The 24,433-nt window shown below is 42.1% G+C and overlaps 2 protein-coding genes across 6 annotated transcripts in view; one reads left to right on the forward strand and one right to left on the reverse strand.

The window, feature by feature from the left end:
* Positions 1-6,536: 6,536 nt before the first annotated feature.
* On the reverse strand, positions 6,537-15,565 carry LSM5 (LSM5 homolog, U6 small nuclear RNA and mRNA degradation associated). Of its 4 annotated transcripts, XM_023186046.1 has the most exons (6): positions 10,049-10,101; positions 9,185-9,321; positions 8,970-9,065; positions 8,355-8,382; positions 7,416-7,488; positions 6,537-7,025 (listed from the first exon to the last, which is right to left on the reverse strand). In XM_023186046.1, exons 3-6 carry the CDS (start codon positions 9,022-9,024, stop codon positions 6,993-6,995), a joined length of 189 nt encoding a protein of 62 aa, XP_023041814.1. In that variant the 5' UTR covers positions 9,025-9,065; positions 9,185-9,321; positions 10,049-10,101; the 3' UTR covers positions 6,537-6,992. The 4 variants fall into 4 exon arrangements, with proteins under 4 accessions (XP_023041814.1, XP_023041815.1, XP_023041816.1 ...); XM_023186047.3 differs by lacking the exons at positions 9,185-9,321; positions 10,049-10,101 and adding an exon at positions 15,270-15,565; XM_023186048.3 differs by lacking the exons at positions 9,185-9,321; positions 10,049-10,101 and adding an exon at positions 15,512-15,559.
* Positions 15,566-15,729: 164 nt separating this feature from the next.
* The window catches only part of AVL9 (AVL9 cell migration associated), a 103,032-nt gene continuing 94,328 nt past the window's right edge, over positions 15,730-24,433 (forward strand). For both annotated transcript variants that reach the window (XM_023186028.2, XM_023186029.3), the window contains exon 1: positions 15,730-16,096. In XM_023186028.2, the coding sequence (XP_023041796.1) occupies positions 16,004-16,096 (93 nt within the window). In that variant the 5' untranslated portion in view covers positions 15,730-16,003. The remainder of the gene's footprint in view (positions 16,097-24,433) is intronic.

Genomic DNA, 24,433 nt, shown 5'->3' on the forward strand with positions numbered 1-24,433 from the left:
TAAGAGGATTTGTTTCCTTTGAAACCAGGACTGTGCATGGTATGAAGTGCTCGAGGCTGTTATTTTTCTAGGACAGAGTAGCTACTCAAGACAGTTTCACAGTATAAGAAAAGCCTCTATGACCTGTCCCATATAAGCATTGAGTAGTGATAGAGGGCTGAGGGATCCCATAGGACTTTCTGGAGGAAGAAACATTTGAGCCTAGTCTTGAATACAAGTAAACCAGTGAAGAGAAGTTTGGAGATAAGGCTCTTCCCATAAAAGTCCAACATGAGTAAAAGAGGAGAAACAGTGTTATAAATTCTGTGCTATGAAGGCAAGACAGATGTGGTTGAGAAGGTCAATAGGCACCCCTCATGGTAACCTGTTAAGGAACCTGGCCTTTCATTGTATAGAAGGTAACTTACTGAAAGGTTTGAAAGCCAGCCGCGCAGCGCCAGTCGGGTGCAGCGGCTTAAGCCTGTAATCCCAGCACTTTGTGAGGCCAAGGCAAGTGGATCACCTGAAGTCGGGAATTCAAGACTAGCCTGCCCAACATGGAGAAACCCCATCTCTACTAAAAGTACAAAATTAGCCAGGCATGGTTAACTCATACCTGTAATCCCAGCTACTCAGGAGGCTGACGCAGGAGAATCGCTTGAACCTGGGAGGCAGAGGTTGCTGCGAGCTGAGATCGCACCATGGCACTCCAGCCTGGGCAATAAGAGCGAAACTCCATCTAAAAAAAAAAAAAAAAAAAGCCAAACATGGCATGACCATATCCCACATTTTAGATCAATCAGTCAGCTGCTCTGATGGCCTGATGGCTGGGATGGACAGATAAGACAAGGTAGAGATGGGAGACAGGCAGGAAGGCAGAGGAGGTTTTAGTCTTAGTACAGCAGAAACTCGAGGGCTATTGGAGTCTTGAGGGGGGCCAATAATTAGCACTCCTCTTCCACAATTGAGTTCTGAACCAATTGAGAACAAACGCAAACTAGTAAACAGACAGTGATCATTGTTAGTACTGACACAGGCTAAGTGGATGATGTCTTATATCTACAGACTGTAGTTAACTTCTTTGTTTGGAACTCCAGAATCATTCAGATGTACCCACCAAACCACAGGCATTAGTGACCACCCCAGACTTCTTCATGTGGAAGCAGATACCTCTAAAACTTACAGGAAAAAGCAGAGCAGAACCCATACTACCTTGGGCAACTCAGTCTGCGTGTCCCTGGGCATAAAACAGAGAGAGGGCAGATGTGTTACACTAATTAATCTTTCATGTAGAAGAAAACATCAGAGGTAGAAAAGAAGCATTATTCCCTTACATTCCCCATCTTTTTGTTCTTTTCACCCACTGAACTTAACCATTAAAGCCATAGAGAAGAACAGTTTATCACTCCCAAATCCAACTGCTATTGGGATCACTGGAAGGAGTTTAGATTTTGCCCCAAAAGGCTCTGAACGGAGTCAGAATAATACATGAATTAAGGCAACTCCAAAGCTTCTGTAATTCTAAGTCTGAAAATTCACTCCATTTCCCACCCCAAAGTACGCCCCACCACATGGTTGAGGCGAGAAATTAAAGAAAAATAAACTTAAAAAGAAAGAGAAATAAGTTTTCCTGTATTAGGCTGACTTGTCCCAGAGGCAGCAACAGGCATAGCCCAGACCCAGGGAGTCTTGATAATATTATCTAATGTGCTCTGGAAACTCTCCCAGTATTCCCTCAACATAGGAAAAAGAAAAACAAATTTTCCTTCGTTTTATGGAATGAGTTCATAGATTCCTGTTCTCTGTAACTAGTGACTTCAAATATTCTATTTTATCTAAGCAGTAGAGTGAAGGTCATGAGCCTCTGAGCAGACCTGAATGATGGCCACCTGGGCACCACAGTGAAGGTTATAGGATAAGCCCATGTCTAGGCAAAACCTAGATAACAGACATCTAGGTTGATTGGCAATGGTCATGTGTAATCCTGAGTTATGATCTGTTACAATTTGATTAACTGTCTTTGTCCTGCCTCTGTATCCCTGCTTTCAAGCCACTGTAAGCTTGCTTTAAGCTAGCCACCCCATTTTGTGATGTGTGCATAAAAGTCAAGTGCTGTCTTTGTTCTGTGCCCAGTCTTTGGACGTTAAGTCTGCAGGGTCTGAGTGCACTCAATAATAAACATATCCTCCTGTATACACCTCAGGGTCTCTCTCTGGTCCTCCTGATCCTGCAACATGGTCTGTGATGGCTAATTTTAGGTGTCAAGTTAACTGGATTAAGGATATCTAGAAACCTAGTAAAGCATAATCTGGCTGTGTTTGAGGGTGTTTCCAGACGACTTTAGGGTGTGAGACTGAGTGGACTAGGTGAGATGCACCTTCAACGTGGGCCAGCATCCAGTTGACAGAAGGTCCAAAGAGAACAAAAACAGAGAAAAGGCAACATGTCTGTCTCCCTCCTAGAGCCAGGACAACTCTTCCTTCTCTGTCCTTGGGTATCAGAACTCCTGATGTTCTGATGAAGTTGTCCTCTGAGGACAGAGAAGGAAGAGTGATCCCAACCCTAGGAAACCTCTGGACTCCGGGACTTATACCAGTGGCCCCCTGGGTTCTCAGGCATTCAGCCTCAGACTGAGAATTTTACCATCAGCATCCCGAGTTCTGAGGTCTTTGGACTTGGACTTAGCCACATCAAGGTTTCCAGCTTGCAGACGGCCTATTTTGGGGCTTCCTAGCCTCCATAATAGCATGAACCAAATCTCCTAACAAATCCCCTTATACATCTATATACATATACTATTGGTCATCTCTGGAGAACCCCAACTAATACATGGTCTAACCTGGCACATCAGCACACTAACATCCAATAATAAAATGCGAACAACAGAGATGCCCAAATGTACATATAATCCTCTCCCATTATCAAATTTACTGGAATTCAAAAATTAAATCTCTTTCCAAATCAAAGTCCAAAAATGTTAAACTCCACTAGAATTAAAATCCAAAACTAAATACCCTTATTTTTGTGAATTAAGAATCAACAAGCCTGGGCAACATGGTGACACCGTCTCTACAAAATATTAAAAAATTAGGCTAGGCACAGTGGCTCACAACTGTAATCCCAGCACTTTGGGAGGCCAAGGCAAATTGATCGCTTGAGGCCAGGAGGTTGAGACCAGCCTGGGCAATATGCCAAGACCTGGTCTCCACCAAAAATACAAAAAATTAGCCAGGTGTGGTGTGGTGGTGTGCACCTGTAGTGAGGGAGGATCAGCTGAGCCCAAGAGATCGAGGCTACAGTGAGCCATGACCGCTGCACTCCAGTCTGGGTGACAGACCCTGTCGTTTTTTTAAAAAAGAGAAAAGGTAGCTGGGCATGGTGGCATGTGCCTGTGGATCCAGCTACTTGGGAGGCTAAGGTGGGAGGACTGCTTGATCCCAGCGGTTCGAAGCTGCAGTGAACGCTGATCACACCACTGCACTCCAGCCTGGGTGAGAGAGCAAGACCTTGTCTCAAAACAAACAAAAAATATCCAACATTCTTAAGTTAAATGCCCCAAACAATCTTCCCCAAATCCTTATTCTGTTCAGTCTTAACCAGATGGGGTTTTGATGCTTAGGTGGTTAAAGTCCTCTCAGCAGCCACAACCCAAGCTGTCACTCATGGGAAAGCAATTCTTTTAGGGCCTCAGAAGTTACATTAGATATGCCTCAGATACATCACTTTTTAAAAATTGAGATGTAATTCATGTAACATGAAATCCACCCTTTTAAGGTTACAATTCGGTGATTTTTAGTATACGCACAAGGTTGTGCAACCATCTAATCCCAGAACATTTTCATCACCCCAAAAAACAAACCCATATCCATTAGCAGTTACTAATATAGTTGTCTATTTCTGTGAATTTGCCTGTTCTGGATCATATAAATGAAATACGTGGTCTTTTGTGTCTGGCTTCTTTCACTTAGTATAATGTTGTCACAGTTCATCCATGTTGTAGCACACACAAGTATTTCATTCATTTTTACAGGTAGATAATATTCTATTGTATGAATATACCACATTTCATTTATCCATCCATCCATCAATGGACATTTGAGTTGTTTCCATTTTGGGGCATCAGGAATAACGCCGCCGTGAAAAGTTCACACAAGTTTTTATGCAGACATGTTTTTAGTTCTTTTGGGTATGAACTGAGGAGAGAAGTTGCAGGGTCATACGGTAATTCTATTTGACTTTGTGAGGAATCATCAAATTATTTTCCACAGTGCATGCATCATTTTACATTCGCACCAGCAAGGTACTGGGGCTCCAATTTCTTCATATCCCAGTCAATACTTGTAACATTCCTTTTTTATTATTATAGCCATCATATAACACCCATGAAATGGTGTTTCATTGTAGGTTTTGAGACAGGGTCTCACTGTAACCCAGGCTGCAGTACAGTGGTGCAATCATAGCTCACCGAAATCTCAAACTCCTGGGCTCAAGCAATTCTCCTGCCTCAGCCTCCCAAGTATGTAGGACTACAGGTGCACACCACCACACCTCACTAATTTTTAAAAATTTTTGGTAGAGACGGGGTCTCACTATATTGCCCAGGCTGGTCTCCAACTGGCCTCAATCTATCCTCCCACCTCGACCACCCACAAGCACTGGGATTACAGACATGAGTCACTGCACCTGGCCTAACTCCTAGGATGAAAAAAGGAAGAGCTTGGGTATGACCATCAGCTCCCCTAGGATAGCAAATAATAAAGGGGTGGAAAGAAGCAGGTGTTACATCATTAACTCACCTCCAAAGGGAAAGAAACAACAGTGGAGGGAAAGCATTGCCCCCAAGAGTTAGAAGCAAAGTGTGGGGCAACCAGCACATACTGTCTCCTGAGAATCAACTGTTAAATCCTTGAGAATTTTGCAAATCAGTTGTTAAAGCCACGGTAGCTTGAAATTAGCCAAGGCAGTAGTACTGATAACATGTAAATCAGAAAAAAACTACAAATCAGTGCTTTGTGTTTTGGAAAATAAAGTTGGATCCTTTTTCCATGTGGTAATACTAAAATTCCAGATAGATTCCAGATTTAAATCAAACGCAGAAAACATAAAGTGCCCAAAGAAAAGTATAATCAAAGCAAAGGTCTTTCCAATCCACGTGGACCAAATACAAAAACCATAATGGACTAGGTCAACATGTAACTACATTAAAATACATCATCTACGTCAAAATAGCACTAAGTGGCAAACTACAAACTAGGGAAATTATTAGCAAAATACATGACTAAGAGAAACTCATTAAGAATTCTTACAAATTAGTAAGAAAAAGACAAACATCTCAATGGCAAAAGCCTCATCAGATAAGTCATTTACAAAATACAAATGAGATCAAAATTAATCAAGAAAATCTTAAGCCAGGCCTGGTGGCTCATGCCTTTAATACCAGCACTTTGGGAAGCCGACACAGGTGGATCACTAGAGGTCAGGAGTTCAAGACCAGCCTGGCCAACAAGTTAAAACCCCATCTCTAATAAAAATATAAAAATTAGATGGTAGTTGTGGCACCCACCTGTAATCCCAGCTACGCGGGAGGGTGAGGCAGGAGAATCACTTGAACCTGGGAGGCAGAGGTCATGTTGATATCGCGACACAGCACTCCAGCCTGACTGGAGGTTGCAGTGAGCCGAGATTATGCCACTGCACTCCAGTGAGACTCTGTCTCCAAAAAAAAAAAGGAAAAGAAAATTTTAGACATGCCAGGTTTTGCCTGTAAAAATGGCAAAGAGGAGAGAAGGTGGAACACAGCTAATGTTGGGAAGGATATAAACGGTACTATGAAACACACCTGGCAAAAATATACATTGGCACAAAGTTTTTCTTGGCAACACAATATACACCCTTTGATCTTACACATTTTTGAGTTTATTCTAGAAAAATAAAAATGTATAAAGATCTAGTTAGACTACTGTGGTAAGAATAGGCTAAATAATTTATAGTAAATCCATTTAATATTATGTATACATTAATGTTGAAATATTTGACATGGAAAGATATTCACCACTTAAATTCAAAAAATGGCTTAAGTGGAGGATAAAAACAGTATAATCAGGATGAACAAGTAAAATAAAATGTGTACTGAGTGGACTGAGAAAGTCTACGAAGATATACAGCAAAGCATGATCAACCTTCTCCTTTTTGCTTACTTATAATTCTACGATGTGTGTATATTGCCTGTTTGTTTTTAATAGTTCTTTGACTTAATTTATACAGTTCTATGATCTTATTATCAGTTCCTTGATTTTACCTGAGTCCTAGAGTTCTTAGCTGTTTTTAGTATCCTTTACCTTAAACCTCTGTCTCCACTAATTTCCTGGCAATTCAGTAATAATTACATTAAGGTAATAACCCTCTGAACTAATTTTATAAACAAATAGATAAAATTTGTATCTTTAGGGAAACTGTAATAGATAATTCCTGCATTTCTACAACGTGCATATATTACCTGTATATTGTTTGTTTTCAATAGGAGTCCATGGAATTTGAAATCAGTAGAAAAATCCTCATTACAAAACAACAGCATTTTAATTTAATTTTCTAAGTGATCATTTCCAGTTGTTTAAATGCACCTGTTCAAATCAAAGTTCATCATTTTGTTTGGAACAACTTTTGTTTGAGAATCAAATGGTCATGTAAATGAGAAAGCAAATAAGCGTATAATGATAGAAAAGTAAGTGGCAAAATAACCACAATCTTTGTTCTACTGGCTACTGCAGTACAATAAATAAAATGACAGTTAACCAAAAACACCTTTATTTTCGTCTCCAAAGAAGAAGCTCTTTTCTTCTTTTCCAGGATAATTATGATTAACTTACAAAAATGGGTACACATCTTCAAAGCACTTCCCTTTAACGGGAAACTTAGCTTTATGGGATTTAAACATTAGAAGGTGGGAAAAAAAAATTCCATTTTCTTGTCATTAAAAGACAAAACAGAATCTAGCGTAAGTCAAGGAAACTCATTCACACTTCAGGTCCTTCTCCTCCAGGAACCAGCTGCATAAAGAGGAAAAAGAGTTTATTAGTAACACAACAACCATGTCATCTAAAAACCCCTTGCTCTCCCTTAAGCCACCTTTGCCTGTCCCCTGCGCTCCACATTCCCATTTTCTCCAGATTGTCAATATCTATTCACAATTTCCAACATCATCAATTAATACTTACTATCTCAACAGCGATTAAAAATTCCAAGCAAACTAACCTTTAGACCCAATGCCTCTTCAATAGCTGAGCTTTAGGGCCCTGACCACAGAGAACACCTTTCCCATCTTATGCACCACTGGGCCATGATCATTTAGTTAAGCAAGCAACATTAAGGTTAGTTCTATAATACTGCCCCAGAAAAATGGGCTCCCATCTAAACAAAACAGTTTCAATGTGTCTTACCATTGTTATATTATTTCCATTTAGCAAAATCTGATCTAATTTAGTAATCCTTCTTCCTTCTGGTGTGATTTCACTAAATGAATAGATAAAATATAGTCAGGATAAACCGTGAAAATCAAAGCCAACATTTTGGAAATACTTTCCCTCCCTAAAAAGGTTATCCTTGTATACAAATTACTCTGAGGTTGGGCAATTATATCGACAATTTTCAGATACAAAGGTTTTCCACGAGGTAATGTAACCTTCATTAAAAGCAACAGAATGAACTCACTGACCTAAGACCCACATCTGTCAGAGTTTCATAAAAAGAAGCCAAAGCTTGCCCAGAAAATCAAATATAAAATGAAATGTTTTTTGGGTTTTTCTTTTTTTTTTTAAGAGACAGGGTCTTGCTCTATTGCCCAGGCTGAGTACAGTGGTACAATCATAGCTCACTGCAGCCTAGAACTCCTGGGTTCAAGGGATCCTCACCCTCCAGAACAGCTAGGACTACAGCTGTCCCCCACCATACCCCGCGAATTTTTAAATTTTTTACAGAGACAGGGGTCTCCCTTTGTTGGCCAGGCTGGTCTCAAACTCCCAGGCTCGATCCTCCTCATTTGGCCTTCCAAAATGCTGGGATTACAGGGGTGAGCCACCATGCCCAGTCTAAATGCTCTTACTCTTAGTTCCTTGATTTGACCTGAACCCTAAAATTCCTAGCTCTTTTTTTTATCTTCTACCTTAAAACTGTGTCTCCACTAATTGTCTAGGAGTTTACTAATAATTAAATTAAGGTAATAACACTCTGATCCAATTTTACAAGCAAACAGATAAAACTTCTATCTTTAAGGTTATTCCACCAACAGGTAATGTTTTCTCATAAATAATTTTACTCAAAAGTAGTAAAACTGTCTTTAATTAAGAAGAGATTCCCCCCAATTCTTTAACACTACTCACAACTCAGTGACATCTTCCAGTACCATATCTGAAATTTGGTGTTAAGAAAACAAATAGAGAATTTACTCCAGCTTCTGCCTTTGTTCAGCTTTTCTTTTCTTTTGAGACAAAGTCTCACTGTGTTATCCCCGCTTCTGTGCAGTGGTACACTCACACCTCACTGCAGCCTCCACCTTTTGGGCTTAAAGGATCCTCCTGCCTCGGTCCTGGAGATCAGCTGGGCTCACAGGTGTAAGTCACCATGCCAGCTAATTTTTGAAATGTTTGTGGAGACAGGATGTCATCATGTTGCCCAGGCTGGTCTCAAACTCCTGGGCTCAAGCGATCCACCCACCTTGCCCTCCCAAAGCGCTGGGATTACAGGTGTAAGCCACTGGGCTCGCCTGTTCAGTTTTAATTATAATGTTTAACACAATGGCTCAAATTCAAAATGCTTGTTGTTGATAGGAACTTTACTGTCTTTCAATATATACCTCTTAAAACATTATCATAAGTTCCCTGAAAATGAACTGATTTTATTATAATAATCACAAATATACTGATTGTCTACAGTTCTTATGTTATTAAATACTTAAGAAAAACCTATACCACCACCACCACCTTTTAAAAGGATACTGACAAAGTCATCAAATCCTAGAAGAGTACCAACAATTTCCTTATCACTCTTCATCACAATGTGAATTCTTGATCCTATACATTTGTCCACAAGCTCTGAGGAGGGAAAAAATATTATTTTACCATTCATTATTTCAACAAATATTTGAGTGCCTACTGGCACTCTTACTTGCATATAGTGAAAGAAAAACCAGGAAAAACATTCATTCAATAACTTTAGGTCTTATAATACAAATCTCAGTTTAAGCACAGCATCTGGCGCGTAATGAGGATTCCAAAACAGTCTGTGGCATGAAGGAATGAAAACTTTTCAATCACGGCCACGACCACTAGTTCAATCACTCTTCACCAGCTACAAAAACATAAAAGATAGGTATAATTATATTCACCGGAAACTCTCCTGTAACTGCTTCCCTCCCCCAACTCTGTCTATCCTCTGTGCTCTGACGGTAGCTTGAACATCTCTTTAGCCAGCCTAGCTAGCATTATGTAGCAGGATGTCTACTTGTCCAGTATTCTCTCCTCCACTGGCTTGTGTGCTATTTGAAGGCAATGGCTATGGTTTAAGTTTATCGTTGAAAAATGCCCAGGCACGGTATCTAGTGTATAGATACTCATTTACTACTTATTGAATGAAGAAATAACAAAACAGAGCTAGTTTCCAGATTCCTCATTTAAGGCTCATTCCGGACCAGGGTGTTAGTGTCACTAACCAACCATATACATAACATGGTCTATCTAATCTGGGGATCTTACACGCCAGGTTGAGAAGTTGGCCTACTACCTATAACACTGCAGAGGCGGGCTCACAACAAAGGAGGACGACGACACGTTCACTAAATGTGGACCTTCTCCAGTGACGGTCTGTTTGAGGAGTCAGAAATCCTTGCCTGGAGGAGCCCGACCACGTTAAAGAGCAGGGGCGGCCTGCTGCCGTGAAGACTTGGAGCCGACAGTCGAACCGCATTTGGTCCTATACATTTCCCCACACTCGGCCAGGGCCTGCCTCGGAACAACCCCTTGGCCCCTAATCCTGAACTTCAGCTCCCTGTTCCTGCTCCCCAAAGGACGGCGATTACCTAACGGCAGCAGCTGTGACGGGTTGGTGGTAGCGTTAGCCGCCATGGCTACGCCGGAAGTGGCCTGCCTTCATCGAAGGTGGGACGACTTTGAAAAGCGCGCTTCCGCTTTTTGCGGAGCCCAAACAGGCTCGACCAATCTGAGGCCGAGCGTGCGATCTAGTCCGTCGCGTGGGTCGTGTTCACTGCCTTTTTTCCCAATAAGTGAGATCCGGTGAAATATTTCCTGCCCACTGGACATTTTACCATCTCGGCAGATACCCATTCTGCCCTCGAAGTTTTGGAGAGACGTTGAAGATATTTTGCCTTGTGAATAAATTGTTCCTGTAACCTTTGAGTCGTCTTCCCCCGTAAAGTTGCATTTCCTCTCAAGCCAGAATCCTCAAACCAGTATAAATCAATTCGTATTTCCTGCCATCAATTGTTACAATTTTTGTCACAACTACTCATTAAAGAATCTATAGTTTCTTTTTAAAGTCCAGTGGATTGAAAGTCTGCAACAAGCCTTTTTAAAAAACTTTTCTTTAGTGGGTATTTAAAATATGTTTTTTAAACTTTTTACTACTTTAATTCATCGTTCTTATCTTTATGTCTGGTAGTTTTATTTATTATAGGCTTTTAAATTCAGTTTCTTCAACAATTCTTGTCTAACAGGCGACCACAGCTGTCACTCTAAATTATTCCAGAAGTAGAAAATCATGCTTTCCACTTCTGTTTTGAAAACAGCAAATTATCAGCCCTAGTCTCTTTTATATTTGTATCCTAGGAAGTTAAAGCTAAACAGTCTAGGTCGGGCGCAGTGGTCAGGACTGTAATCCCAGCACTCAGGGAGGCCGAGGGGTGGGGGGGCAGATCACCTGAGGTCACGAGTTCGAGACCAGCCTGGCCAACATGGGTGAAACCCCGTCTCTTCTAAAAATACAAAAATTAGCTGGACGTGGTGGCCTGTGCCTGTAGTCCCAGCTACTCAGGAGGCAGAGGCAGGAGAATTGCTTGAACCCGAGAGACAGAGGTTGCAGTGAGCCTAGATCATGCCACTGCACTCAAGCCTGGGCAACAAGAACGAAACTGTCTCAAAAAAAAAAAAAAAGCTAAGTAAGAAATTCATCGTTCTTATCTTTTTTGAGCGGCCACAAAGAACGTCATTCCTTAAGCACCCATCATTCCTTCATAGACTGAGTTCCTCAAGGCTGAGAGTTATGGGACGCAGTAGTTTACATGATTAAATTTCTTTGTTTTGATTTAAATGACTTTGGTTCAAATACCATTTGAATTGAATTGAATTTGACAATGGGCAAGTTATTTTAACTTTTTAAGTTTCAATATACCCATTGGAAAAAATGGGGACAATAGTATCTACTCATAAGATTAATGTGAAGATTAATTGAGATAATCTATGAAAAGTGGTCAGCATAGGACCTGGCACATAGTAAGCCCTTTTAAACGTAAGCTGTTATTACTTATCCTTGTTTCCTAATACATGATGTCTGGCTCAGAGTGAAGCTACATAAAGCTGGCATTGCTAGCTGGTTATGCATTCATCTTATTTTTATAACCAGACGTAAGCCACTTTAAGGAAGCAATTTCTTATTTTATACACTGTGCACACATTTTCAGGCATACTGTAGGGTCTAATGAATATTCTTTAAATTGATTCTCACCATTTCATTCATACCCATCAACATTATCCTTACTCTTCGTAAGATTTTAAACACAAAGTGATGTCAAATTTGTTTGTGATGCTTCTTTCTTTCTCTCTTTTCTTATTTCTTTTTGTCCAATCCTCATTTGGTTGAAACCCGCCTCTTTTCCTGGTTTTCCTTTTCTATTCCTATTCCTATTTTATTTTCCTCATACCATACTGACAGTATGGTCCAAATTCAAAACATTGTTGTTACTTGATAGAGTTTTTAAAAATTAGAAAAATAGGCTGGGCACAGTGGCTCACGCCTGTAATCCCAACACTTTGGGGCACCGAGGTGGATGGATCATGAGGTCAAGACATCAAGACCATCCTGGCCAACATGGTGAAATCCCATCTCTACTAAGAATACAAAAATTAGCTGGGCGTGGTGGCACACACCTGTAGTCCCAGGTACTCAGGAGGCTGAGGCAGGAGAATCGCTTGAAGCCAGGAGGTGGAGATTGCAGTGAGTCAATCGTGCTGTGCCACTGCACTCCAGCCTGGCGACAGAGCAAGACTCCATCTCAAAAAAAAAAAAGAACAGAATAAACATTAGCAATTTTGAATGCCACTAATAAAGAATAATCTCGGCTGGGCCCGGTGGCTCAAGCCTATAATCCCAGCACTTTGGGAGGCTGGGACGGACGGATCAGAGGTCAGGAGATCGAGACCATCCTGGCTAACATGGTGAAACCCCATCTCTACTAAAAAAATACAAAAAACTAGCTGGGCGAGGTGGCGGACGCCTGTAGTCCCAGCTACTCCGGAGGCTGAGGCAGGAGGATGGCGTAAACCCAGGAGGCAGAGCTTGCAGTGAGCTGAGATCTGGTCTCTGCACTCCAGCCTGGGTGACAGAGCGAGACTCCGTCTCAAAATAATAATAATAATAATAATAATAATAATGATCTCTTTATAATCTGAAAAAAAGGAGCAATATATAGTTCACTTACACAGTAGAGTTAATGGGGATTTCAGGAAGGGAGTGGTATTTTTATTTTATTATTTTCTCTCCTGAGGTGCCACTCAAAAAGGAAGAACAGGCCAATTCCAAATGGAAAGTTGTTATGAACTTGAAAATATGTCATAGCTCTATGTCTCAACGATTTTTCTCCTTTTAAGTCAAATAGAAAACGTAAAATAGAATTTATAATTTATCATAAAATACATGTAACTACCAAAGGCTCTTCGATGTATTATATGTTTAGAAAGGCATTTCTAATTTTCTCCCCTGAGTTAAATGAGACATTTGATTATTTTCCCAATAGACAATTGTCCTTGTGGACAATATCTTGTTAATGAATTTATTCTACATTAATACAACTCATTTAAAACAGAATGTAAGATGTGCATGGTGGCAGGCAACTGTAGCCCCAGCTACTCAGGAGGCTGAGGCAGGAGGATCCCTTGAGCCCAGGAGTTTGAGGCCAGCCTGGGCAACATAGCAACACCCCATCTTATTTTAAACTTTATTTATTAACCTCACTCTGTTACCCAGGCAGGAGTATAGTGGTGTGCTCGCAGGCTCAAGCAATCCTCCCATCTCAGCCTCCTGAGAAGCCAGTACCACAGGCGTGTGCCACCAAGTCCAGCTATTTATTTTTTATTATATTTTGTAGAGATGAGGTCTCAATACATTGCTCACGTTGGTCTCGAACTCTTGGACTCAAGTGATCTAACCGCCTTGGCCTCCCAAAGTGCTGAGATTACAGGTGTGAGCGGCCGGGCCCCACTTATATTCTAAACTCTTAAGTGGCCCAGTCTGTATATTTAGAGACAAAAAAATTCTGGAAATTCCCTTGTTCACTTTCTCTCTCAATTTTCCCAGTTACTTTTTCTTTCTTTCTTTCTCTCTCTCTCTCCCTTTCTTTCTCTTTTTGAGATGGAGTCTCACTCTGTCATCCGGGCTGGAGTGCAGTGCAGTGACACGATCTCAATCACTGCTACCTCCACCTCCGGGGTTCAGGCGATTCTCCTGCCTCAGCCTCCCTAGTAGCTGGGATTACAGGCATGCACCACCATGCCCGGCTAATTTTTGTATTTTTAGTAGAGATGGGGTTTCAACCATATTGCCCAGGCTGGTCTCCAACTTTTGGCCTCAAGTGATCTGCCCGCCTCGGCCTCCCAAAGTACTGGGATTACAGGCATGAGCCACCGTGCCTGGCCCTGTTTTTACATACATCTTTTTTTTTTTTTTTTTTTGAGAGGAAGTCTCCCTCTTGTCCCCCAGGCTGGAGTGGGATGGCGCAATCTTGGCTCACTGCAACCTCCGCCTCCCAGGTTCAAGCAATTCTCCTGCCTCAACCCTCTGAGTAGCTGGCATTACAGGTGCCTGCCACCACGGCCGGCTAATTTTTGTATTTTTTAGTAGAGATGGAGTTTTACCATGTTGGCCAGGCTGGTCTAGAACTCCTGACCTCAGGTGATCCACCCACCTTGGCCTCCCAAAGTGCTGGGATTACAGGCGTGAGCCACCACGCCTGGCCCTTATAGATATCTTTAAAAGGTGTTCAATTAGATGGTAATTTTAGCCATGTCAATTGTGGAAAATATCAAGACAGTTTATATCAAGAAAATATTAATAGTTAACACATCCACAGCTGACATCTCAAAACAGTTAATATATTAAGAAAACAGTTAATATATTCTGCATACAGGGAGCAATATAGTTTTACAGTTTTCTGAGCCAATGCCAATAATTTTGTAATACAGAAAAGAAATGTATAGCAACATCTTGAAAAATGTCTACAGTATTAGCATTAAAACAGTTCTACTGAATCACAGAAACTAAATTTGATTTAGGAAGCCTACTGTTTTTCTCAGCTATGCTTAGATTAGAACGGAGCTCCGTATTTTTCAAGACCAGAAGTGCAAAATACATAGTTACTGTAGTAATCTCTAATTCTGCTTGAAGCAGACACCTATCCTTTAGGTTATTTGAAAACTGTCCTGGATAAGACTTGTTAAATCTGCTAGTGTTTCTAGAATGCACTTTAAATTGACATGAGATTCACTGCTTAAAAAAATTGAAGTACAGTCAGTAATTAAAAAAGCCTGGTGACAACAGAACCCATATATTTTGTATTGACCTTCCTTCCTCCCACTCCACCAAAGCAGAAGCTAAAAACCTACAATCTACACATATCAACCTGCTCCTCCGCTGCTCATAACCATTTTTCAGGTGCAGAAGGAAGGGGCTGTGGGGGGCTAGGCTTCATGTGGGGCAGGTGGGAGGTGTTGCAAAGGAGTCAGGTTGAGAGGCTTGGACTCTGCTTTCAAGGTAATAGGCTCAGAGTACTAAACCCAAAAAGAGATGGAATGAAAATAATATTCTTCTAAAATCGCAGGACTAGAATAACCATTTTACAGGTATCCAAGTAAACTTCCTTTATTGTCAAGGATATTCGGTTTCAGGTTTTAAATGCGTCTCAGATTGCTATACATAATATTTAAATGAAGGGAAAAAAAGCTCTAGAGAGAAACAAACAAGAATTATCGGGTAAGCAAGGAATTTAAAGGCTGAATACACGGATAGGCAACCTCACCAGTATGCTCCATGTTATTACATATTTAAGAATAAGGACGGAGGCCACAGAGGCAAAGGCAAGGAGGTGAAGGAATCGGACACTCGGAGAGTGAATCGAAAAGATGTGAAAAAGCAAGGAAAACAGAAAAGAAGAGGGAAGGGGGAAAACTTTACGGAGGAAAAAGAGAAGGCAAAAGAGAAGGAAGTGCTTTGTGACTGAATCCAGGGAGGAAAAAGCAGGTGTGCCACGCCGCACCTCCAGGTCCCGCGGACACTACAGGCTCCGCAGGCCCAGCCGCCCGAGTCACGTAAGCCCCACCCCGCCGCTCCACGTCAAGCCCCCCTTCGGTGCCCCCCTGGACTCCCCGAACCCCCGACCTTCCGCCCCCGTCCAGTCGATCGCTCCTCTCCTAGCCCCTACCCGCTCCCCCAGTTTCCACCTCGGTGTCTCAGAACCCCGCCTCGTCAGGGCCCTCCCTGCCTTGCCCCGCCCCGCCTCGCCTCGCCTCGCCTCGCCGGCGGCTGCCGCCGAGTCAGGTGACAGCCCGGAAGCTGCGGAAGCGGATGAGAGAAGCGCGGCTGCGGCCCTGGGGGCGGGAGCTGCTCGCCCTCCACCGATCTCCTAGTGCGGCTCTCATGTGCTGCGCTCGCTGACACCCGAAGTCCGCGGCTCTCCGCACACGGTGGGGTCGTCAGACCCGCTGCCCTTGGCGGTCGAAGTCGTAGTGTGGGCCCGCAGCGGCCGCCCATGGAGAAGGCCAGGAGAGGCGGGGATGGCGTCCCCCGGGGGCCCGTACTGCACATCGTGGTTGTTGGCTTTCACCATAAGAAGGGCTGCCAGGTGAGGAAAGGGCCCGCCCCCGCCCCCGGCCGTTCGGGCGTTCGCCCCTCCCGGCGCCCCATGCGTTCCTTCTGTGTGCCCAGCTCGCGTCGTGGCAGTCCTCCTCACAGCGCCCGCGACCCTTCGCCTCTCAACCTGACTCCTTTGCAACTCCTCCCACCGGGCCCACATGAAGCCCAGCCCCCACAACCCCTTCCTTCTGCACCTGGAAAATGGTTATGAGCAGCGGAGGCGCAGGTTGGTATGTGTAGGTTGTAGGATTTAGCTTCTGCTTTGGTGGAGTGGGAGGAAGGAATCGAAGACCGGCCCCACTCTCCCATCCATCATTGTCTCCACTGGCTTTCTGGGTGTCCACCTATAATGGGAGTCTAGAAAAATTCAGTGCTTGTACTCTGCTGTCAAGGTAACAGGCTCAGTGGGCTTGCATACTAATGCTTCGGGTAGCTTGCAGCACCTGCAGCCTCGGTGGAAAAATCAGCTTCGTTTATCTGATGGAAGCCTTGGAATCTGTCGTGTTAAGTACGGTTGTCGATTAACCCTGCCTCCCCCTTCCTATTGGTCCTTAGTTTTGCTATTTCATCTTCTCCAGATTTTGCATTTTGGTGAGAGATTAATCTCTCCAGATCAACCGCAATAAGAGAAAGCGTATTACTGACCAAACCGTTCAAATATAAAGGCATTTTTCAGCAGCCTCACTGAATGTTTAATCCATCATCTGAAATGGAATATTTGCGATCTGTATATTGAAGGCAAGAAAACAAAATAGAAACAGGATTATCTAATGAGCAAGCAAACACTGGAAGGGAATGATGTCATAATGTGCTAGTGAACAGTAAATTGAAATGCTTTTTTTTGAAGTATTAAAAATAGTAATGGCCACCACTAGCTCATGAAGCATTTAGTTTCTTGCATTACACAGGAAATGTAACATTTTAGAAGACTTATTGGCAAAAATTAAGTTCTCTAGGGAATAACAGAAAAGTGATGGGAGTGAAAAAATTGTGTTTGTGCGTCATTTTGAAATATATCCTCACACCTGTAATGGCAGCGCTTTTAGAGACTGATATGAAAGGATCACTTGAGCTCAGGAGTTTGAGACTAGCCTGGATAACAAAGGGAAACTGTCTCCACAAAAAAATTTAAAAATTAGCTGCATGTGATAGCGCACTTGTAGTCCCAGCTAGTCGGGAGGCTAAGGTGGGAACATCTCTTGAGCCCAGGAGGCTGAGGCTATAGTGGCCCTTGATCCCACCACTGCACTTCCGCCTGGATGAGAGAGCAAGACCCTGTCTCAAAAGAAAATTTTGGCCCCCGGTGCGGTGGCTCACTTCTGTAATCCCAGCACTTTGGGCGGCCGAGGCGGGTGGATCACCTGAGGTCAGGAGTTCCAGACCAGCCTGGACAACATGGTGAAACCCCCGCCTCTACTGAAAATACAAAATTAGTCGCGCGTGGTGGCACATGCCTGTAATCCCAGCTACTTGGGAGGCTGAGGCACGAGAATAGTTTCAACCCGGGAGGCAGAGGTTGCTGTGAGCCAAGATCACGCCATTGCACTCCAGCCTGGACAACAAGAGCGAAAAAAAAAAGTTTTGAGAAGTGCGTATTACGTGCATAAGTCTTACAATGACTGGTCTAGAATCTGTTCTTTATAACCTGTACATCAGGTGTCTTCAGAGGCTTTAATTAAAGGATATAAGATTTGCCCCAGGATAGATTAATCAGCTATCTAATTCTCCACTTTACTATTTTACTTCCAGGTGTAAAGAATTAAAGGTGCGTGGCTCATTGAGTTGTGACTCTGACTTCACATGGTTTTAACTTGTGTGAGGGTACTTAAGACTGCTCTTCCGAGTATTCAGAATTCCCGTGGGTCATGTTGACCATCCGTTCTTTCTGTGCGCTGAGATTGTGCATAGGGAAAATTCCTATACTTGGTCATAATTTGAACTTTTAAATACAAGTGACTGAAGTAAAACCTTTGTTTTAAAAGTGATGCCTTTCAGCAGTCCGCTTGGTTAAGCATGATAACTTTGTCATTTGACACGGACCTCGAAGTAAAAGCCATCTTCTAATACTGGTGTTAAAGACCCAAAACTAGGCTTGTGGAAAATGTTAATTCATCTTGTTTCTTGCACTTTTCCACCATTGAAGTCCTCAGATGTATTTTAATTTTTTTTTTTCCCCCCGAGACAGAGTCTCGTTCTGTCACCCGAGCTGGAGTGCAGTACAGTTGCGGGATCTCCGCTCACTGCAGCTTTTACCTCCTGGGTTCCAGTGATTCTGCTGCCTCAGCCTCCTGAGTAACTGGGATTACAGGCATGCCCCACCATACCCGGCTAATTTTTTATATTTTTGGTAGAGACGGGGTTTCACCAAGTTGGCCAGGCTGGTCTAGAACTCCTGACCTCAAGTGATTCGCCTGCCTTGGCCTCCCAAAGCGCTGAGATTACAGGCATCAGACTTGAGCCACCGTGCCCGGCCTCAGATGTATTTTAAATGAAAAATCCTTCATTGGAATTTAAATGAACATCTATTAACTTTATCACTTGATCTTTTTTTTCACTTTTATTTGGGTAACTTGTGGAAGTGAATTATTCTGTAGATAGCGTGCTAGCCTCTAGATGTCATTTTTCTAGTTTACTGATATACTTAACATTTAAAACATTTTAAGTGATTTTTTGAGTTCTACCATGACATTTAAAGTCGTTTCAAAATATTTACTCATTTCAACTTTTTACTGAATTGTTTAATATTTAACAAGGGATAATAATTAACAAGGGATAATTTAACATTTAACAAGGGATAATAAGTGTGGCCGGGCGCGGTGGCTCATGCCTGTAATCCCAACACTTTGGGAGGCTCAAGTGAGGCGGATTATTTGAGCTCGGGAGTTTGAGAGCAGCCTAGGCAATATAGCGGAACCCCGTCTCCACTAAAAATATAAACATTAGCTGGACGTGGTGGCGTTTGCCTGTAATCCCAGCTACTCAGGAGGCTGAGGCGGGAGATTTGCTTGAATCTGGGAGGCGGAGGTTGCAGTGAGCCAAGATCTCCCTACTGCACTCCAGCCTGGGTGACAGTGAGACCCTGTCTCAAACAAAACAAACAAAAATTTATCTGACATTAGACCCTTTGGCATGAAATAATTTATGGATACCTTCTCTGTGGTAAATTGGCTTGTTGTAGATTGTGTATTCCAGAGCTTTGTTTGTTCCAATATATAAAGTATATTTGTCGAACTACCATAATTTTTTGCTAAGTAGCGTCAAATATATCACATTAACTCATTAACTCATGGTTTTTTTCACAAACAGGATAGAACTTTTTTAACTACTCAAGTTAAAAGGGAATAGGTTATTTTCCAAAGAGATGTCATAAAAAGTTAATTAATTTTTGACCACTTTTCTGATAGTTTGTTTTGTATACATAGCTAGCAGTTTTGTCTTAAATAAACTGAATTTACCAAACTATTTCTTTCTTTTTTTTTTTTTTTTTTTTGAGACAGAGTCTCGCTCTGTCACCCAGGCTGGAGTACAGTGGCTGGATCTCAGCTCACTGCAAGCTCCGCCTCCCAGGTTCACGCCATACTCCTGCCTCAGCCTCCTGAGTAGCTGGGACTACAGGCGCCTGCCACCGCGCCCGGCTAATTTTTTGTATTTTTAGTAGAGATGGGGTTTCACCGTGGTCTCGATCTCCTGACCTTGTGATCCGCCCGCCTTGGCCTCCCAAAGTACTGGGATTACAGGCGTGAGCCACCACGCCCGGCCCCCAAACTGTATTTCTAATACAAAAAAAGAGGAATAACAATTTTTTTTTTTAAAGTATACTCTAAGTTCTGGGATACATGGGCAGAACATTCAGGTTTGTTACATAGGTATACATGTGTCGTGGTGGTTTGCTGCATCACCAGTTGCCTAGATTTTAAGGCCCGTATCCATTAGGTATTTGTCCTAATGCTCTCCCTCCCCTTGCCCCCCATCCCCCAACAGGTGCCAGTCTGTGATGTTCCCCTCCCTGTGTCTGTGTGTTCTCATTGTTCAACTCCCACTTATGAGTGAGAACATGTGGTGGTTGGTTTTCTGTTCCTGTGTTTGCTGAGAATGATGGTTTCCAGCTTCATCCATGTCTCTGCAAAGGACATGAACTCATTCTTTTTCATGGCTGCATGGTATTCCATGGTGTGTATGTACCACATTTTCTTTATCCAGTCTATTGTTGATGACCATTTGGGTTGGTTCCAAGTCTTTGCTATTGTGAATAGTGCTGCAGTAAACATACGTGTGCATGTGTCTTTATAGTAGAATGATGTATAATACTTTGGGTATATACCTAGTAATGGGATTGCTGGGTCAAATGGTGTTTCTGGTTCTAGATCCTTGAGGAATCGCCACACTGTCTTCCACAATGGTTGGACTAATTTACACTTCCACCAACAGCGTAAAAGCGTTCCTATTTCTCCACATCTTCTCCAGCATCTGTTGTTTCCTGACATTTTAATGATCACCATTCTAACTGGCATGAGATGGTAGCTCATGGTTTTGATTTGCATTTCTCTAATGACCAGTGATGATGAGCTTTTTTTCATATATTTGTTGGCCGCATAGATACCTTCTTTTGAGAATTGTCTGTTCATATCCTTTGCCCACTTTTTGATGGGGTTGTTTTTTTTTTCTCTTGTAAATTTATTTAAGTTCCTTGTAGAGTCTGGATATTAGACCTTTGTCAGATGGGTAGATTGCAAAAATTTTCTCCCATTCTATAGGTTGCCTGTTCACTCTAATGCTAGTTTCTTTGGCTGTACAGAAGCTCTTTAGTTTAATTAGATCCCATTTGTCAATTTTGGCTTTTGTTGCAATTGCTTTTGGTGTTTTAGTCATGAAGTCTTTGCCCATGCCTATATCCTGAATGGTATTGCCTAGGTTTTCTTCTAGGGTTTTTATGGTTTTAGGTCTTAGTTTAAGTCTTTAATCCATCCTCTGTTAATTTTTGTATAAGATGTAAAGAAGGGGTCTAGTTAAAGTTTTCTGCATATGGCTTGCCTGTTTTCCCAGCAACACTTATTAGATAATCCTTTCCCCGTTGCTTATTTTTGTCAAGTTTATCAAAGAGCAGATGGCTGTAGATGTGTGGTGTTATTTCTGACACCTCTGTTCTGTCCCATTGGTCTATATGTCTAAAAAGCAGAAGTATAAAAGAGCTAGAACTAATCTTAACACTATTCCACCAGAGAATAAAGCAACCAGCAGCAGTGAAGAGAATGGCAGATTTTCTCGTCGGTGTGAGTAAACTGGTCACAAAGTCTCCATGGGGTAGCAGAATGTTGCATTGCAAATTTAGAAATGGGTTGATATTAGGGGGATTGTTTATGTTGGGGTGATACAACTATACTCAAGCCCTGAGTGATTCAGGTTTTGGTGACAGATGACTCACTGACAAACCTTTTTTGGCACCTGCTATTAATGAAATCCTGTGGTGACAATAATGAAACATTTGGGAGAGTTTGTTTGATTCTTGTTAAAATAAGTAGTTCTTTGGAACCAGAAAGAAAGCTGAAGGGTTAGCAGTTAAGGAAGAATAACCTTTTAAGATCCTTTTTAGCTGCTAGTTTTACAGAAACTTTGTTGTGAAACAAGATTGCATTTTCTGGCCCTTCACTGCACTTTTTATTTCTTCAACTTTAATATTTTGGTAGACAGTTTTTCCTGATTTTGGCCATGCTTTTTTTGTATATGGTGAAATTACGAAAATCTCTAACTTAGCAGGGCTGTAGCATTGACAGAACAATGGAATAGTTTTAATTCAGGCTTTGGCATTGTGGCTAAGTGCAGTGGGTGTCAACTTGTGTACTAGAACTTAGAAATAAAAATATCGAGAAGATTCCTTCGTTCTCTTATAGGTCCTCCCAGCTAGCAAGAATGTGCGTAATTTCTTTCTTTGGCTTAAACCTTTGATCCCTAGTAAAATACTTATACACCATGAGTAATCGACTACTTCATGTCATTGATATGATTCAGATCCTTTGCTGAACATAGATTTTTGCTAAAGGGAAGGCTGCAGAAGGGCCCTAATCTACTAGGGATGGACAACAGGAAAATGCAAACATAGGGAGAAGAGCCTACTTACCTACTTAATTTTAAGACTGCTCTTATTTTATATGGATTAAGAACTCAGGTTCTCCCTAAGATATTTTTAGAGGATGTTATCTAAGCTGACATTTTTGGCAGTTTTTAAATCATATTTCAGTATTTTTGAAAATAACATTTATGATAAATATTATGTACTGGCCAGGCGCAGTGGCTCATGCCTGTAATCCCAGCACTTTGGGAGGCCAAGATGGGAAGATCGCTTGAGCCCAGGAGTTTGAGACCAGCCTGGGCAACATAGGGAGACCTCATCTTTGCCAAAAAGTAAAAAAAAAAATTGCCAGGTTTGGTGGTGCATGCCTGTAGTCCCAGCTACTTGGGAGGCTGAAGCAGGAGTATCACTTGAGCCCAGGAGGTCGAAGCTGCAGTGAGCTGAGATGGCACCAGTGCACTCCAGCCTGGGTGACAGTAAAACCCTTTCTCAAAAAAAAAAAAAAGAAAAAATTATCAAACCATAATCATGTTTCATGGCCTACCTTTTTCATGTGAAATATACCATTCATATTTTTGTATATTAGTAAATAATTGAATTATGTTTTAAAATTGCTAAATAGTATTTTGTAGAAATACTGTTATTTAACTGATCTCCTTTTTAGATACTTAGGTGGCATTCTAATTTTTCACTATTTTGAATAGTGCTGCAAAGAACAGCCTTGTGGCTTTTTGCACCTTTTCTCATAAGTATAGACACTTCATTGTAGCCATTTTTTCCGTGAAGGTTTTATTAAAATGGATTTTGAAACAGAACCTACTGAACACAATTTAAGTTAGTCTAGGTGACTCTTCAGAGCAAATGTCACTCATACTGTGCCATTCTCCGTTTAACACAGAGTTATTTGCACATGGCTCTGACTTCGTCGGGCCCTAGCCGTCCAGAGAGATGACAGAGATGTTAGTAATTACTTCCCAATGTCAGTACTATCCATAGTGTTGGTGGTGGCTTCAGCTTCCTTTTATTTGATGCTTTTCTTCCATTGATTGGGAGACCACGTCTACTGAATTTGTTGTGTGAAATAAAATGACTCAGTCATGGGTTTTGAAAGGAAACCTACAGCCTTCTTGGTATACTGTCAAGAGCTTTATAATAGCTGGTTTTGCTGATTTTTTTTCATTTGCTTCTTGGCAGTTTTGTAGGTAATTAAGTTGTCAGAAGTGTGACTTCTGAATAAACTCTGGGTGTTCATTTAGATTTGAAATATGGGCCAGGTGTGGTGATTCACACCTGTAAATCCCAGCACTTTGGGAGGCTAAGGCAGGTGGATCACTTGAGGTCAGGAGTTCGAGCCCAGCCTGGCCAACATGGTGAAACCCCCGTCTCTACTAAAATATATACACACACACACACACAGACACACACACTAGCCGGGCATGGTGGCACATGACTGTAGTCCCAGCTACTCAGGAGGCTGAGGCAGGAGAATCGCTCGAACCTGGGAGGCAGAGGTTGCAGTGAGCCGAGATCTCGCCATTGCACTCTAGCCTGGGTGACAGAGCAAGACTCTGTCTCACGGAAAAAAAACAAAACTGGATTTGAAATATGGCCCTCTGCACTTGTGCCTTTCATCACACCACTGTGCTTGTTGTCACAAGGTATGCTGTTCATATATGTGCACGTGGCTACAAGGTTTGCTTTTTGTTTTTTTTTTTTTTTGGAGACAGAGTCTCACTCTGCCTCCCAGGCTGAAGTGCAGTGGCACGATCTTCACTCACTGCATCCTCTACCTCCTGGGTACAAGCATTTCTGCTGCCTCAGCCTCCCGAGTAGCTGGGATTACAGGTGTGCACCACCACGCCCGGCTATGTTTTGTATTTTTAGTAGAGACAGGGTTTCACCCTGTCTGTTGGCCATGGCATTTAATTGAAATGTTAATGAACTTTACCCTGGCAATCTTTTGTACATCAATTCATGTTTAACATTTCAATTTTTTTTCATTTCAATATTGAACTTTCATGGGGCAATAAAGATATAATTTATGGGAGTGCATCACACCCACCAAAGAGAGCCTAACACATTCCTAATATCACCAGTGAAGTCCCATGGGGCAGACATGGATTTCATTAAGAACCTTGCAAAGGCCAGGTGTGGTGGCTTATGCCTGTAATCCCAGCACTTTGGGAGGCCAAGGCAGGCGGATCACCTGAGCTCTCAGGAGTTCAAGACCAGCCTGGCCAACATGGTGAAACCTCATCT

The sequence above is a fragment of the Piliocolobus tephrosceles genome, chromosome 8 (assembly GCF_002776525.5).
Source record: "Piliocolobus tephrosceles isolate RC106 chromosome 8, ASM277652v3, whole genome shotgun sequence".
Classification (NCBI taxonomy): domain Eukaryota; kingdom Metazoa; phylum Chordata; class Mammalia; order Primates; family Cercopithecidae; genus Piliocolobus; species Piliocolobus tephrosceles.

What these genes read in the sequence shown, in the direction of transcription:
- LSM5 (XM_023186045.2), bottom strand. Translation starts at nt 10,094, where the DNA reads ATGGCGGCTAACGCTACCACCAACCCGTCACAGCTGCTGCCGTTAG. An exon ending in AGGATTTGATGACTTTGTCA is followed by an intron (nt 8,383 to 8,969) that starts GTATCCTTTTAA and finishes ACCAAATTTCAG; the next exon opens with ATATGGTACTGGAAGATGTC. An exon ending in CTGGAAGATGTCACTGAGTT is followed by an intron (nt 7,489 to 8,354) that starts GTGAGTAGTGTT and finishes CTATTCATTTAG; the next exon opens with TGAAATCACACCAGAAGGAA.